We start from the raw sequence: 13,359 nt of genomic DNA, 5'->3' as shown, positions 1-13,359 counted from the left end.
GGAATGAAACAAACAGGTGGAGCTCAATCTAAATGGCCTCCAAGTCTGAGACACCTAAGAAGTATGTAAACCAAATAGCTTACAGCTCACTGTTCAGTCTCATTACCACTATGTTAAGAATTGTTTGAAAGAATTTCCATCTTACCTATAAAGATTATGAATTATACGAAGTATTTTTAAAAATTGGCCAAAGACAGCTTGTTTATGTCCTCAGAGTACGACTAACATAAGAGCTATCAATTAGTAGACATTAATAACAGTTTGAACTGCTTCCCAGTTATCTAGTAAGTATAAGTAAAATAGGTAAATTTATGAAAATTAGATTTTAAAGTAAACATTACCAAGTTTGGTAGCCTTTAGGCATCGTTAAACCATATGCTTCCTTTTTTTTTTTTTTTAAAGATGACCAGTAAGGGGGTCTTAACCCTTGACTTGGTGGTGTCAGCACCACACTCACCAGTGAGCGAACCGGCCATCCCTATATAGGATCTGAACCCATGGCCTTGGTGTTATCAGTACCACACTCTCCCGAATGAGCCACGGGCTGGCCACCCTTTTTTTTAATCTCCAAGAATATCTACAAATCTATATCTAAATCTTAAAGGGCAATGGCTATTTTAGACCTGACTTTAAAAAGAAATGAGGTGGTTTAAAGTAGATCACAATCTTTTTGCAGCTACTCCCCCACTTTGAATCTGGGTTGGCTTCAATCCATCTTATAGAAAACCTGAAGTTTTTAGGGGTGTTGTACTTTGCTGAACACATAATGCACAACATTTCAAAATGAAAAAGGCCTCTAGGTCCCCAACTTTGAATAAGCAGGAAATAACCAAAAACTTGGGGAAAATGCTGTAGTCTTAATTTTCAACACATGTATATATTTTTTAGTCCCTTTTTATTCTCCTGGATCCCTACCGTAAATGACATTCACATAAACTATTCTAACCACTGGAGGAAATTAAGCCATACAGTCAGATTTTTTTCCCTCAAATCGGAAGATCACCATGCTAGAAGTCAGGAGTGACCAGTTTGACTCCCAGCTGAGACCCTAATTCTGAGACACTGGCCAAATCATTACACTCTCTGAGTCTGGTTTTTTTAAAAAAATCTTTAAAAGGATTAGGCCAGTATTGATGTTACAGAAAATAGTAGATTAAGACCCTCAGAGAACTGGTCCATCCACTTAAGTACCCAATGCAAAAGTTCTGAAAAAAAAAAAAAATACTATGGAAAGATGGGAACTTAGGTCTTGTAGTAGCAAAACAACTGGCAAAACCAACAAATTTGTGATTCTGGCTAAGGAGGTTTCCAGAAAATGTTTAAGGTGTCAATTGGCTTATGTCAGCCATGTATAATAAAGCACAGGACGAGAGAGATGAAATAGAGAAGAAACTTTTCAGTCTGCAAGAAGAATTTGGCAAAAACAGATGAGACTCAGGAGCTGCTGTGTTGGTCCAGTCTCTCTGGTAAGCTGAGGATCCTCAAAGAAACAGTTTCAGGGTCATGATTAAATCAAAGCTGTGACTGTTATGTCCTTTGAGACCCTTTTAGCTAAACAAGATAGCTCCTAAGAATCTTATGAGTGTTTTCCCATAATACTCTAGCATTCCAGAGAGAAGTTTGTATGAATTATGATTTAGCTTTTGAAGGGCATGTAAAGAACTTCAATCCATCTTATAGAAAACCTGAAGTTTTTAAGGGTGGTGTACTTTGCTAAACATATACGTACAACATTTCAAAATGAAAAAGGCCTCTAGGTCCCCAACTTTGAATAAGCAGGAAATAACTAAAAACTTGGGAAAAATGCTGTAGTCTTAATTTCCAACACATGTATATATTTTTTAGTCCCTTTTTATTCTCCTGGATCCCTACCGTAAATGACATTCACATAAACTATTCTAACCACTGGAGGAAATTAAGCCATACAGTCAGATTTTTTTCCCTCAAATCGGAAGATCACCATGCTAGAAGTCAGGAGTGACCAGTTTGACTCCCAGCTGAGACCCTAATTCTGAGACATTGGCCAAATCATTACACTCTCTGAGTCTGGTTTTTTTAAAAAAATCTTTAAAAGGATTAGGCCAGTATTGATGTTACAGAAAATAGTAGATTAAGACCCTCAGAGAACTGGTCCATCCACTTAAGTACCCAATGCAAAAGTTCTGAAAAAAAAAAAAATACTAGCAAACTGAATTCAGCAGCATATCAAAAGGATTATATACCATGACCAAGTGGTATCTATTCCTAGGACACAATGATAGTTCAACATATGAAAATTAATCCATATAATACACTACATTAATAGAATGAAGGAAAAAACCTACATGATCATCTCAATTGAGACAGGAAGAGCATTTGACAAAAGTCAACATTTTTTTCATGGTAAAAAACAATAAACAAGGAATAGAAGAAAATTTCTTCAACATGGTAAAGGCCATATGTAAAAAAACTCACAGCTAATATCACACTCAATGGTGAGACTGAATGCTTCTTCTGTAAGACCAGAAATGAGAAAAGGATGTATATCTATTCAACAGTATTTGAAGTTCTAGCAGAGCAATTAGACAAGAAAATGAAATAAAAGACATACAAATTGGAAAGGAAACAGAATTATCTCTATTCGCAGATGATCTGAAAATCTCAAATAACACACACACACATACACACAGTACAGCTAAAATGAATTGTAAACAATATAAATATAAAGTATAAATAAACAGAATAAATGAAATGTAAACAATACAGCTAAAAAATGAATTCTACAAAGTTTCAAGTATAAGATCCACACAAAAATCAGCTATGTTTCTATACACCAGCAACAAATAATTTTATACGGAAATTAAGAAAACAATTCCATTTATAATAGCACCTGAAAGAACAAAATACCTAGGAATAAATTTGACCAAGGAGGTGAAAGACTTGTACATTGAAAATTATAAAACATTGCTGAAAGAAATTAAATGTTAATAAATGAAAAAATATCCTGTGTTCATGGATTGGTAGACCTAATGTTATTAAGATGGCAATATTCCCCCAAAGTTATTTACAGATTCAATGCAATCACTATCAACATCCCAATGGCCTTTCCAAAATGTAAAAACCAATCTCAAAATTCATATGGAATTTGATGGGACCCCTAATAGCCAAAACAATCTAGGAAGAGAACAAAATCGGAGGACTCATACTTCCAGATTTCAAAACTTATTACAAAGCTACAGTAATCAAAACACTGTGGTACTGACACACATACACACACACACACCCTAACTCACACCATATACAAAACAACTCTAAATGGATCAACAACGTAATATAAGAGCAAATACTATAAAACTCTTAGAGAAAAACACATGGGTAAATCTTCATGACCTTGAATTTGGCAATGGATTCTTAATTATGACACCAAAAGGAGAAGCAAAAAAGAAAAAATAAGTAAACTGGACTTCATCATAATTAAAAACTTCTGTGCAACAAAGGAGATTATCAAGAAAGCAACAGGACAACCTGCAGAATGGAAGAAAATATTTGTAAATCATATATGAAGTCTAGTTATCTATAAAGAACTCTTACAATTCACAATAAAAAAAAAAAAAACTTTAAAAACGAGGCATAGAGTGTGAATAGACATTTCTCCAATGAAGACATACAAATGGTCCACAAGCAAATGAAATACTTACTGGTATGACTACACTACTACTAGTAATAATGATAATAATAATAAAAAGAAAATAGTGTTAGTGAGGATGTGGATAAGTTGGAATCCTCATACACTGCTGATAGGAGTGCAAATGGTTCAGCCACTGTAGAAGACAATTTGGCAGTTCCTCAGAAAGTCAGACATAAAATTACCGTATGTCCCAGCCATTCCCCTCCTAGGATATACCCCAAATAATTAAAAACAGGTACCAAAACAAACACATATACATTCATATTCACAGTAGCTCTAGAAACTATAGCTAAAAGGTAAAAACAACCCAAATATCCATCAATAGATGAGTGGATAAACAAATTATGGTGTGTGTGTGTGTGTGTGTGTGTGTGTAATGAAGATTATTTAGTTATAGAAAGAATGAGGTACTGATATGAATTGTTCACTTTCAAATGGTTAACTATGTGAATTTCACCTCAACACTAAAAATCAAACAAACAAAAAGGACTAGGCCAGATGATCTCCAAAATTTCTTTAAGGTTTATAATTACAATTTGATAATCAACTATTTCTTATTTTCTGGACACAAGGTAGAAGGCATTAAAAACACCGTTAACAATCAGTTTCTTAATGCCCTACTCTTGAATATGGAGGGGACAAACAAGGATCATTAGACATTTAAGAAACACTTCCAAAAGGAAATACAAAGATCAAAATTAATTAATGGGAAAAAAAAGGTCTTGGGAGACAATGAGGGGACAGAACTTTAGGAAAACACTAATTCATATGGATCCACAGGATTCACGAAAAGGTGATCAGCACTCTTGGAAGTTAAAACCATAACTGCCAACATGAAAGTTTTCTCAATGTTTCTCAATAAAAGAAACATTGAGAAAACTCCCAGAAAAGACTATAAATTAGATAGAAGATAGGAGATAATATAAGGAAAATGGCGATCTAAAAGGTGTAACATCTACTAAGACTTTGAGAAGAAATCAAAAAAAATTTTTAAAAATTCCCTTAATGCTGCAGGACATGCATCTCTAGGTTGAAAGGGTTCGCTGACTGCCTAGTAGCAAGAATGGTTGGGGTTGGAAATTCTAAGACATTATTATGACATTTTATAATAGCAGGACTAAAACGAAGCTCTTAAAAATTTCTGGGAACATGGAGGTGGGGTAGGAAAAAAATCTAAAAAAGAACACAGATGGAGTCTATCTGATTTCTCCACAACTTGGATGGCAGAAGACAAGAGAGCAATGCTACAAATAAACTATATCCAGGGCCGGCCAATGGCTCACTTTGGAGAGTGTGGTGCTGATAACACCCAAGGACATGGGTTCAGATCCCTAAATAGGGATGGCCATTTAGCTTACCTGGGAGAACATGGTGCTGACAATACCAAGTCAAGGGTTAAGATCACCTTACTGGTCATCTTTAAAAAAACAAACAAACAAAAAAACTATATCCAGTTGAACTGTCAATCAAGTATGAGCTATCAGATTTGTAGAGATTAAAAAATTAATCTGTAATTCTTCCCTAAGAAGTTACTTCATCATAAGCTCCAGCAAGAAAGAGGAAAGAGAGCCATCACACAGTGGCTTTCTAACAAAAATATTAAAGAAAGTCCTAGAATGTGAAATAGTATGCCAGATGTTTGAAGCAGAACTAATGGTTCCAAAATGAAGGTTTCTGAGAAATGTGAGTTGACTGAAGAAGCATCTGAAAAGATTAAAGCTATGATAATTACAAGATAACAGCACAAGAAGAAAAAAACAAAACAAAACAAAGTCTTCAAATAAAAATGTACAGGCTGAACAAGAAAGAAAATGTATCATAGTGCAGGACTTGGCACAGGAGAGAATAGTGAGTCATCATAATGCAAACCCTAATGAACCAAACAGAAAGTAGTACATACTACATAGGAAAGATAGGAGTGCGGAATTAAGGGTATGAATGAATCAAATTTCATATATGAGAAAGTAAACAGAAAATGTAAATTGATTTATCAAAAAATATCAGTATAGCCATATAATTTAGCAAACGAGATAAAAATGGCTAAAAATGTAAAAGTAATTACTTCTAGGGGGCAAAAGTGAGAAATAGGACAGGAATTTTGTGGCATATTATTTAATCTACAAAATAACCCTATGAGGTAGTTCCTATTATTACTCCCCTTTAAACATGAGAAAACTGAGGTTCAGAGTTTATGCAACTCATCCAGGGTTAGTTAAATCCAAAACTGAAGTCAGGCATTCCAATGCCAAGGATCACAACAGATTGCCTTTAACTATGCAAAGCTAAGAATTCAACTGATGTTTTTAGGTTTCCAAGTTTCATTGTTCTTTTTAACTAAGAAAATTATTTCAGTTTTCTGTTTGATTTACAAAAGTACACGTGGACACTGACAGGATGGATTATAAAACAGATACAAGAAAAACTATAAGCAACAATATCCAACATTAAATAGCAACATTAATGAGATGATGGATTTGATGTCACGTGTCACACCACACTACAATTACACAGCCCAATGACCACATATTAAATTTGAAGGGCATTAATTAAGTCAAAATGGTCTACCTGGTAGATTCATTGAGACCCAACCAAATATGCTTAACAAAACCACTCTGTATATAAAGTAACTTATTGCTACAGCCCAATGACCACATATTAAATTTGAAGGGCATTAATTAAGTCAAAATGGTCTACCTGGCAGATTCATTGAGACCCAACCAAATATGCTTAACAAAACCACTCTGTATATAAAGTAACTTATTGCTTGGTATTCATTGCATAAAGATATGATGCAAGGATTGAATAGAAACATGTGAAATCATTTGTTCATTTATTCATTAATATGTTGTCAAATTCAGTTTTCTATACACTATGATGTTTATTCCATTTTTGTACTATTAGGTACACATATTTAAAAAAATATTTAACTTATTTTTTATGAAGAAATTAAATATTTTTCAAAAAAGAATCATTTTATTATTGTTCTCTAGCAACAAACCTGACACAAGTCTCATCCAACTCAATGAATTCATTTAAATAGCTTTGTTCAATGGCAAATTCTCTAAAGATCTAGTTTACAGAATTCTATTCTATATAACACTGTTTTACCCTGTTACATAGTATAAAGAACATTTTTGTAATAATCATGTTTCTCTTTGATATGATACAGAACAATTTTTTCACACTTCCTAACAATCACTCAAATATATTAAAAATGTATCCTTCTTTAAAAGGCACACACATTTACAGGTTCAAATCTTTATTGTTTTAAAATTGTACATGTCTTTTACAATACAATATTTTGTTATTTAAATGACCTCTAAATGGTTAATGTACAATGAATATCTTTTTTCCTGAAACTCAACCATAAATTACGATTTCATCAATATGATTATTCTAAACAGAGTAATAAAGATGTTGGGAAGATCTGAGTACTGCATTTGAAATGGTTAACAACACAGACTCTTCCCTTTAGAACTCAGATGATCAGTCTATTGAAAGTGCTTTTGAAGATTGCTGATTCTTTATGGCTGATCTCAAAATCAGTCAATTAAATTATAGTTCTTTTTTTTTTTAAACATCAAAGGGCATTTAGAAAAATAAATGAAACAATTTGCTTTAGTAATCTACTGAGGCAAACTCAAAATGATTATCTGCATGCAATAACACTCCTCTTTAAATAGTTTTGAAGAATTTATACATTTTATAAAGAATGTGTTAAAGAGTGCAAGTATTCTGATACTGATTTCACAAAAGGACAAATGCTGGTAATAATAACTAACATTTAACATCTAAGTTCAAGCTAATGTATATTTAACAGGCAATTAATATGGCTAATTATAAGCCACAATGTACAGGGTATGCCCTTTGAGAAAATGAACTAGTTTGGTCCACATTTCTAGAGTTATTTTGGTAAAAAAAAAAAAGTCCCAAAACAAAACCATTTTAATTCAGCCAAGGGTTCTAATGAAATTTATTATTCCTAAAATGTAGCCAGTTAAAAAGTAAATGATGTACACCAATGAAGTACATTGTCACATTGACTTTTGTATAAAAAGATGGCCTGCTGTTTTGGTAGTGATGAATGAGCACTGTTGGACAAATCAGGAAAATGTCATAGAACCTATTAATTACTTCCATAAGTTATACTTTCTTATTCCATGACACGGCTTTCACTCTGTAAAACTTTGTCCCCAAAGGAACTTTAAATCTGTTTTGTGCCTAAGAGGGAAAGAAAAAAGGGAATCACTTAAATGATTAAAGCAAATTACGCCAGTACTTACTATCATACTACTCATTGCTACAGTATTTTCGGGGAAGTGGGGACCTTTATCAAAGATCTACCTCTCACCAACTGAGAATATATTATATACTGAGCTACTAATATTGATAGAAGACAAAGTTGATACCCACTGTAAAGAATATAGTACAAAGTGGGCCATTTCATTAAGTATCAAAGAAACCTCAATTCTATAAAATTTAAGATCGTTTAGTGTTTTGAAGCACTGAGGCCTCAAATTACAATGAGTCAGGAAGAATGCTCAGTAGATTTTACTGATTCTATACCACTGATATTGCTGATATTACAATCAGGCCCATTTTTAAGCCACCAAGTACTTTACACTATCTTTCTTCAGTGGGGGTACAGGATGAAAATAAGAAAACATCAATTCTACCTACAAACAGAATTCACTTTTGTTGCCAGGTATGCAGCATTCTTTTTTTGCACATAAGTTACACTAGTAACTTAATAGTCATAAAGCAGAAACTTTGCAGTTGTTTTCCTGTATAGGTCGATGGATTGTTAGTCATCTACCTATACTATCTAAAGACAAATAACACAAATACTAATAAAATTGCCGGTTCAAACTCACTCTCATTAAATTCAAGCTCTAACTCAAGTGAGCTAAAAGCCCAAGAACAGCACTAGTAATGATTTCTATATAAAGAGTATGAGAATCTTCTTTATAATTCCTAGGTTTATATCATATGTTACAGTTTTTACCTTTTTGGCTTGACAGTATTCCTTTTCCATTACTTTTCCAAGTACCCAGGGTCTTCTAGATACACCTGAAGCTAATGAATCAAACTGTTAATTTCTTTTCTGAAAGTACAGTTATAATTACATATGAAAACATAACTGCCGGAATCAAAACAGACTAAGTTCTCATGAGTGAAAGAATGTCTTCAAACTGCTGACATCACTGAAATGCTTAACGATTTATATAAAAAAACTGAAGTCATGGTACTTTTCAACCAGTATTATATGGCTTTTATTACTCATTAACTAAATGTACATGGTACATCAAATCACAGAACTAACATAGTTCAGAAAATACTACTAATGTAAGTATAAATCATAAACAAATACATCTAGGAATTTTGGGCTAACTCAACAGTGCCATCTACTGAAACAGCTAACAAAGATGACATTTTCCATTTCTGAAAGCAGACAAAATACATTTTCTAGGTTCAAAGCAAAGAACTGATTTTTGAGGGGCAGTGCATTTAATACAATTCCTCAAAAGCAAGAACTGCACTTTCCTCACATCTGTATGCCACGGTGCCCGGCACAGCAGTGTGAACACAATTGGTGCTCAATAAATGAAAAAATAATAAATTTCTCTAGTTAATAATCAAAGAAAGTCTAGAAGGGTAGTACTTGCGTGAAGGGGAGATGAAAAATGTGGGAGGAGACCGAATGAGAAGGCTAGTCCTCATACCCCCAAAGTATGACAAGCTAAGAGGTAAACTCTCAATCCTTTTAATTTCATCAGAAAAGTTGTCATAATAAGGTTGATTTCAAAAGTATTCAGCCAATAAACTACAGATGCTCCTCAATTTACAACGGGGATATGTCCCTGATAAATCCATCGTAAGTTGAAAATATATTAAGTTGAAAATGCATTTAATACACCTAACCTACCGAACATTACAGCTTAACCTTGCCTGCCTAGAACATGCTCAGAACACTTATATTACCCTACAGTTGGGCAAATCATCTAACACAAAGCCTATTTTATAATGAAGTGTTGAATATTTCATGGAATTTACTGAATACCGTACTGAAAGTGAAAAACAGAATGACTGTATGGGTACTTGAATTATGGTTTCTAACGAATGTGTATTGCTTTTACACCATAATGATGTCAAAAAACCTTTGTAAGTTGGGGATTGTCTGTATTCCGTTTAGGCTAAAGTCTTTTAAAAGTCCCAACAGAAGACATAACTGATTTTTATTCCATAAAAGTAGTTTGGCAAAATATACATGAAAGATATTTTGAATACATCATCAAGAATGAAACTTAAGTTTACTATCATGTGACAATTGTATTCCGTTTAGGCTAAAGTCTTTTAAAAGTCCCAACAGAAGACATAACTGATTTTTATTCCATAAAAGTAGTTTCGCAAAATATACATGAAAGATATTTTGAATACATCATCAAGAATGAAACTTAAGTTTACTATCATGTGACAAAAAGCCCCTGGACAACATGATAAAGAAAACACTCTGAAGAGTAAAATAGCACTTCACAGCCACTTCATAATGTCTGAAAACAATCACCTAAAACTAAATGCTCAAATTATGCCAAACTCAACAAAAACACTCCCTATCCCCTCCAGGGTAACAACACAGGGATAGCAGGACCCCAATTGGCATGCTCTGTTATGTATTTCTCAAAGGGAAAAAGGGAGGAAGGATATCCAAAGTTAAGTGAGATATTCAATTCTTTCAGCAGGACACGTGAGAGCCTCTGAAATGGTAATGTGCACTAAAAAAAAAAAAAGAAAAAGTACAGTGTTTCCTACATTTAAACACTGAATTCTTCCTATTCTTAGGAAATAAACACTGAAATATTGAAATATTTAAAGGTAAAGGACTATGATGTTTAGTTACTCTCATAAGGTTTTGGGGAAAAAACAAGTACACACATTTGTATATATTTTGGTATTTGTATAATTAGACACCATATCTATAGAGATAATGCAAATAGGGTAAAATGTTAATAACAGGTGAATCTGTGTAAAATTATATGGGTTTTCTTTGTACTATATTAACTTTTGCAACTTTTTGTAAGTTTAAAAATCATTTTTGAAAAAAATTTTTAAATAAATTAAGAACACCATAATAAAAAAAACCCCAAAATATCGAGTTGATTGTTTTCAAGGCAAGAAAATTATTAAGTTGTAAGCTTATCTTCTAATTTTTCATGGTTATATGACTTTTGTACTATGGACATTCGAAATAGCCCACCACCAAGAGCCATGATGGAGTAGTTACATGACACTGGCCTATTTCAAAGAATAAGTATTTCACTCTGTTCATGTCATTCCAAACAGGAACATCAATGTAAACGGACATAATTCTACTTAAGCTAAGTATACCAGGATATCTATTCTGTTCTTTTTGAGTTTTTAAATGATCAAATAACAGACAATGTTACTTAGTGTATTTTAACAGGATGTATTGCTTTTTTAAAAAAATAAAATAAAAGTATTGATCAATATAATGAAAAACAAAGTAGGAACACAGGATGATAAAGAAAAGACATTTTATAATAGAAAAGACATTTAATGGTTTAAGAAAACTATTATATTTTTTTTCCAAAAAATGGTAATGCCTTCATAAACAAATGAGCATATATTAGGCTTTATTAGGTTGTACATAAGAATTCTGACCATATAATTCTGTGATTGCTAAGGGTATGAGATGTCTGAACCACTGCATTTTCTGATCAATTGATCCGTCACATATGCTATATTCTAATTTTGAATTATTGATGAAATCCATTAAAATAATCTGGATAAATGAAGATTTTATAAAAAACAGATTAAGCAAGGTTCCTTTTTAGTGACTTATTCTGATATAATTACACAACAGGAAAAAACATCTTTAATATATATTCCATCTACTCCAGGTTTAATATTTTAGTCATGGAATGACACTTACCACCCTCACCTGGTTTGAGATCCAGGGCAGGCAGAGACTCTGAATGCAGAAAATATAAAGTAGGACTAACAGTAAATAATACATAATTGTCGTGGCGTTCATCTAGGATGATCAGTACCAAATCTCCCACCTGAAAACTGAATAAAGTTAAAACTGTAATTTTATTGCCCCAGAAAGAGTTACTATTGATCACCATATTCTGGATATTTAAACATATCTTCTGCAATGCTCAACTATACATTAAAATATTAATGCAATATTAAACTTCACATTTACATGATATTCTTTTACACTCTACCCAGCTCCTAATGGGAGTACTGGTCATACACAGATGTTCAAAGAATGATGCCAGTGACTGTCAAAGACCAAAAGTTTCCTTAATAAAATTTCTATTATCTAATGTTAACCAAAAAAAGGTAAAAAACAAAAACTGCTTGGGTGAGGGGAGGAAAAAAGACCCATTATAGTTCATCTAGTCACAGGAAGATTTTTCTCCTAATCTTTCACTTCACACCAAGAACATAAATTCAGAGAGATCAATCTCATTTATAGTCACAGTGTCATAACAAGAACTAGATCCTGTTGCTCCAGTTCTCAAGTATAATGCTGTTCAATTTGAAATGAAAAACAATTAAGTCCATGTACTTAATTAGGTCTAAACAAGTCAATGGATATCACTGGCTTGGAGTACAGGCTTGAAGGAAGGAAACAAGAGATAAAAGAAGTGGGTACAACTGCCTACACATGTAAGTAGAGTCTGTTTCTTTACAGCCTTTTCAGAACTACTGTTCAAAACATTAATAGGCCTTGAAAATTAATTTCAGATTTCTTAAGTTTCTAAACTCATTTAATTTCGTAGGTCCTACACTTGATAAATCATCAAAGTCTTCAAAAAGATAACAACCTTTTATTCATTAATGGACTATCCTGAAAATACTTACTGCCTACCCAACAACATGGCAGTCACTGTTTTGGCTAAATACCAGAAGCTGCTACTTAAAGGAGGGAGCTGAAGCCTCCTTGTAGCAGTGTTTTAAAGCTCATCTCTCTCTAATCTTTGAAGCTACCTATTAATTGAACTACCTATTGATCTGACATACAGCTAATAAAGACAGATACCACCCAGACCTTTCCAATCACTGAGAGAAGATAAAATATTTCTAAAGAGATGTGAAAGATATCTGACAACCAAAAATTTGGCAATTATTACTATAGGGTAATTTGGTCCAGGAAACTATTAAATTATTCAACTGATAAATTTCATAGTGTATTATGAATTTGTAGTATATCAATAAAGTGAAATCTAAAAAATAAAAAAGAGGAAACCTTGTAACTTAAAAACAAGTAAAGATTCTCCTATCTAGGGCCGGCCCGGTGGCGCACTGCTACAGTGCGCCGCTCACATACAGACCGGCCGCTCACTGGCTGAGTGAGGTGCAGGCGCAACACCGAGGGTTGCGATCCCGTTGCCAGTCCCGGTCCGGTACGGGTGCGACACTGAGGGTTGCGATCCGTTGCCGGTCACGAAAAAAGACAAAAAGGAAAAAAAAAAAAGATTCTCCTATCTATAGTGAAAAAGACTAAGGAGATAAGTAGGATTTAAAAGAGGTGTCACCAGCTGAAAGGTTAGAGTCAAAAAGGCCTCAAGGATATTTGTGTGAATGATAAAGTTATAATAGAAATGTTCTGTAATGCAATCTTTTTTTTTTTTTTTTTCTTTTTTTGTCTTTTTTTTTTACTG

The 13,359-nt window shown here is 33.2% G+C and overlaps 1 protein-coding gene across 1 annotated transcript in view; it reads right to left on the bottom strand.

Moving 5' to 3' along the window:
- Positions 1–6,465: 6,465 nt before the first annotated feature.
- RB1CC1 (RB1-inducible coiled-coil 1) overlaps positions 6,466–13,359 on the bottom strand; it is a 73,115-nt gene continuing 66,221 nt past the window's right edge. The window contains exons 20-22 of the mRNA XM_008591664.1: positions 11,628–11,755; positions 8,673–8,743; positions 6,466–7,888 (exon numbers count right to left, since the gene is read on the bottom strand). Of these exons, the coding sequence (XP_008589886.1) occupies positions 7,811–7,888; positions 8,673–8,743; positions 11,628–11,755 (277 nt within the window). The 3' untranslated portion in view covers positions 6,466–7,810. The remainder of the gene's footprint in view (positions 7,889–8,672; positions 8,744–11,627; positions 11,756–13,359) is intronic.

The sequence above is a fragment of the Galeopterus variegatus genome, unplaced genomic scaffold, assembly GCF_000696425.1.
Source record: "Galeopterus variegatus unplaced genomic scaffold, G_variegatus-3.0.2 Scaffold7142, whole genome shotgun sequence".
Classification (NCBI taxonomy): Eukaryota; Metazoa; Chordata; class Mammalia; order Dermoptera; family Cynocephalidae; genus Galeopterus; species Galeopterus variegatus.
This window is presented reverse-complemented; position numbering and strand designations above follow the sequence as displayed.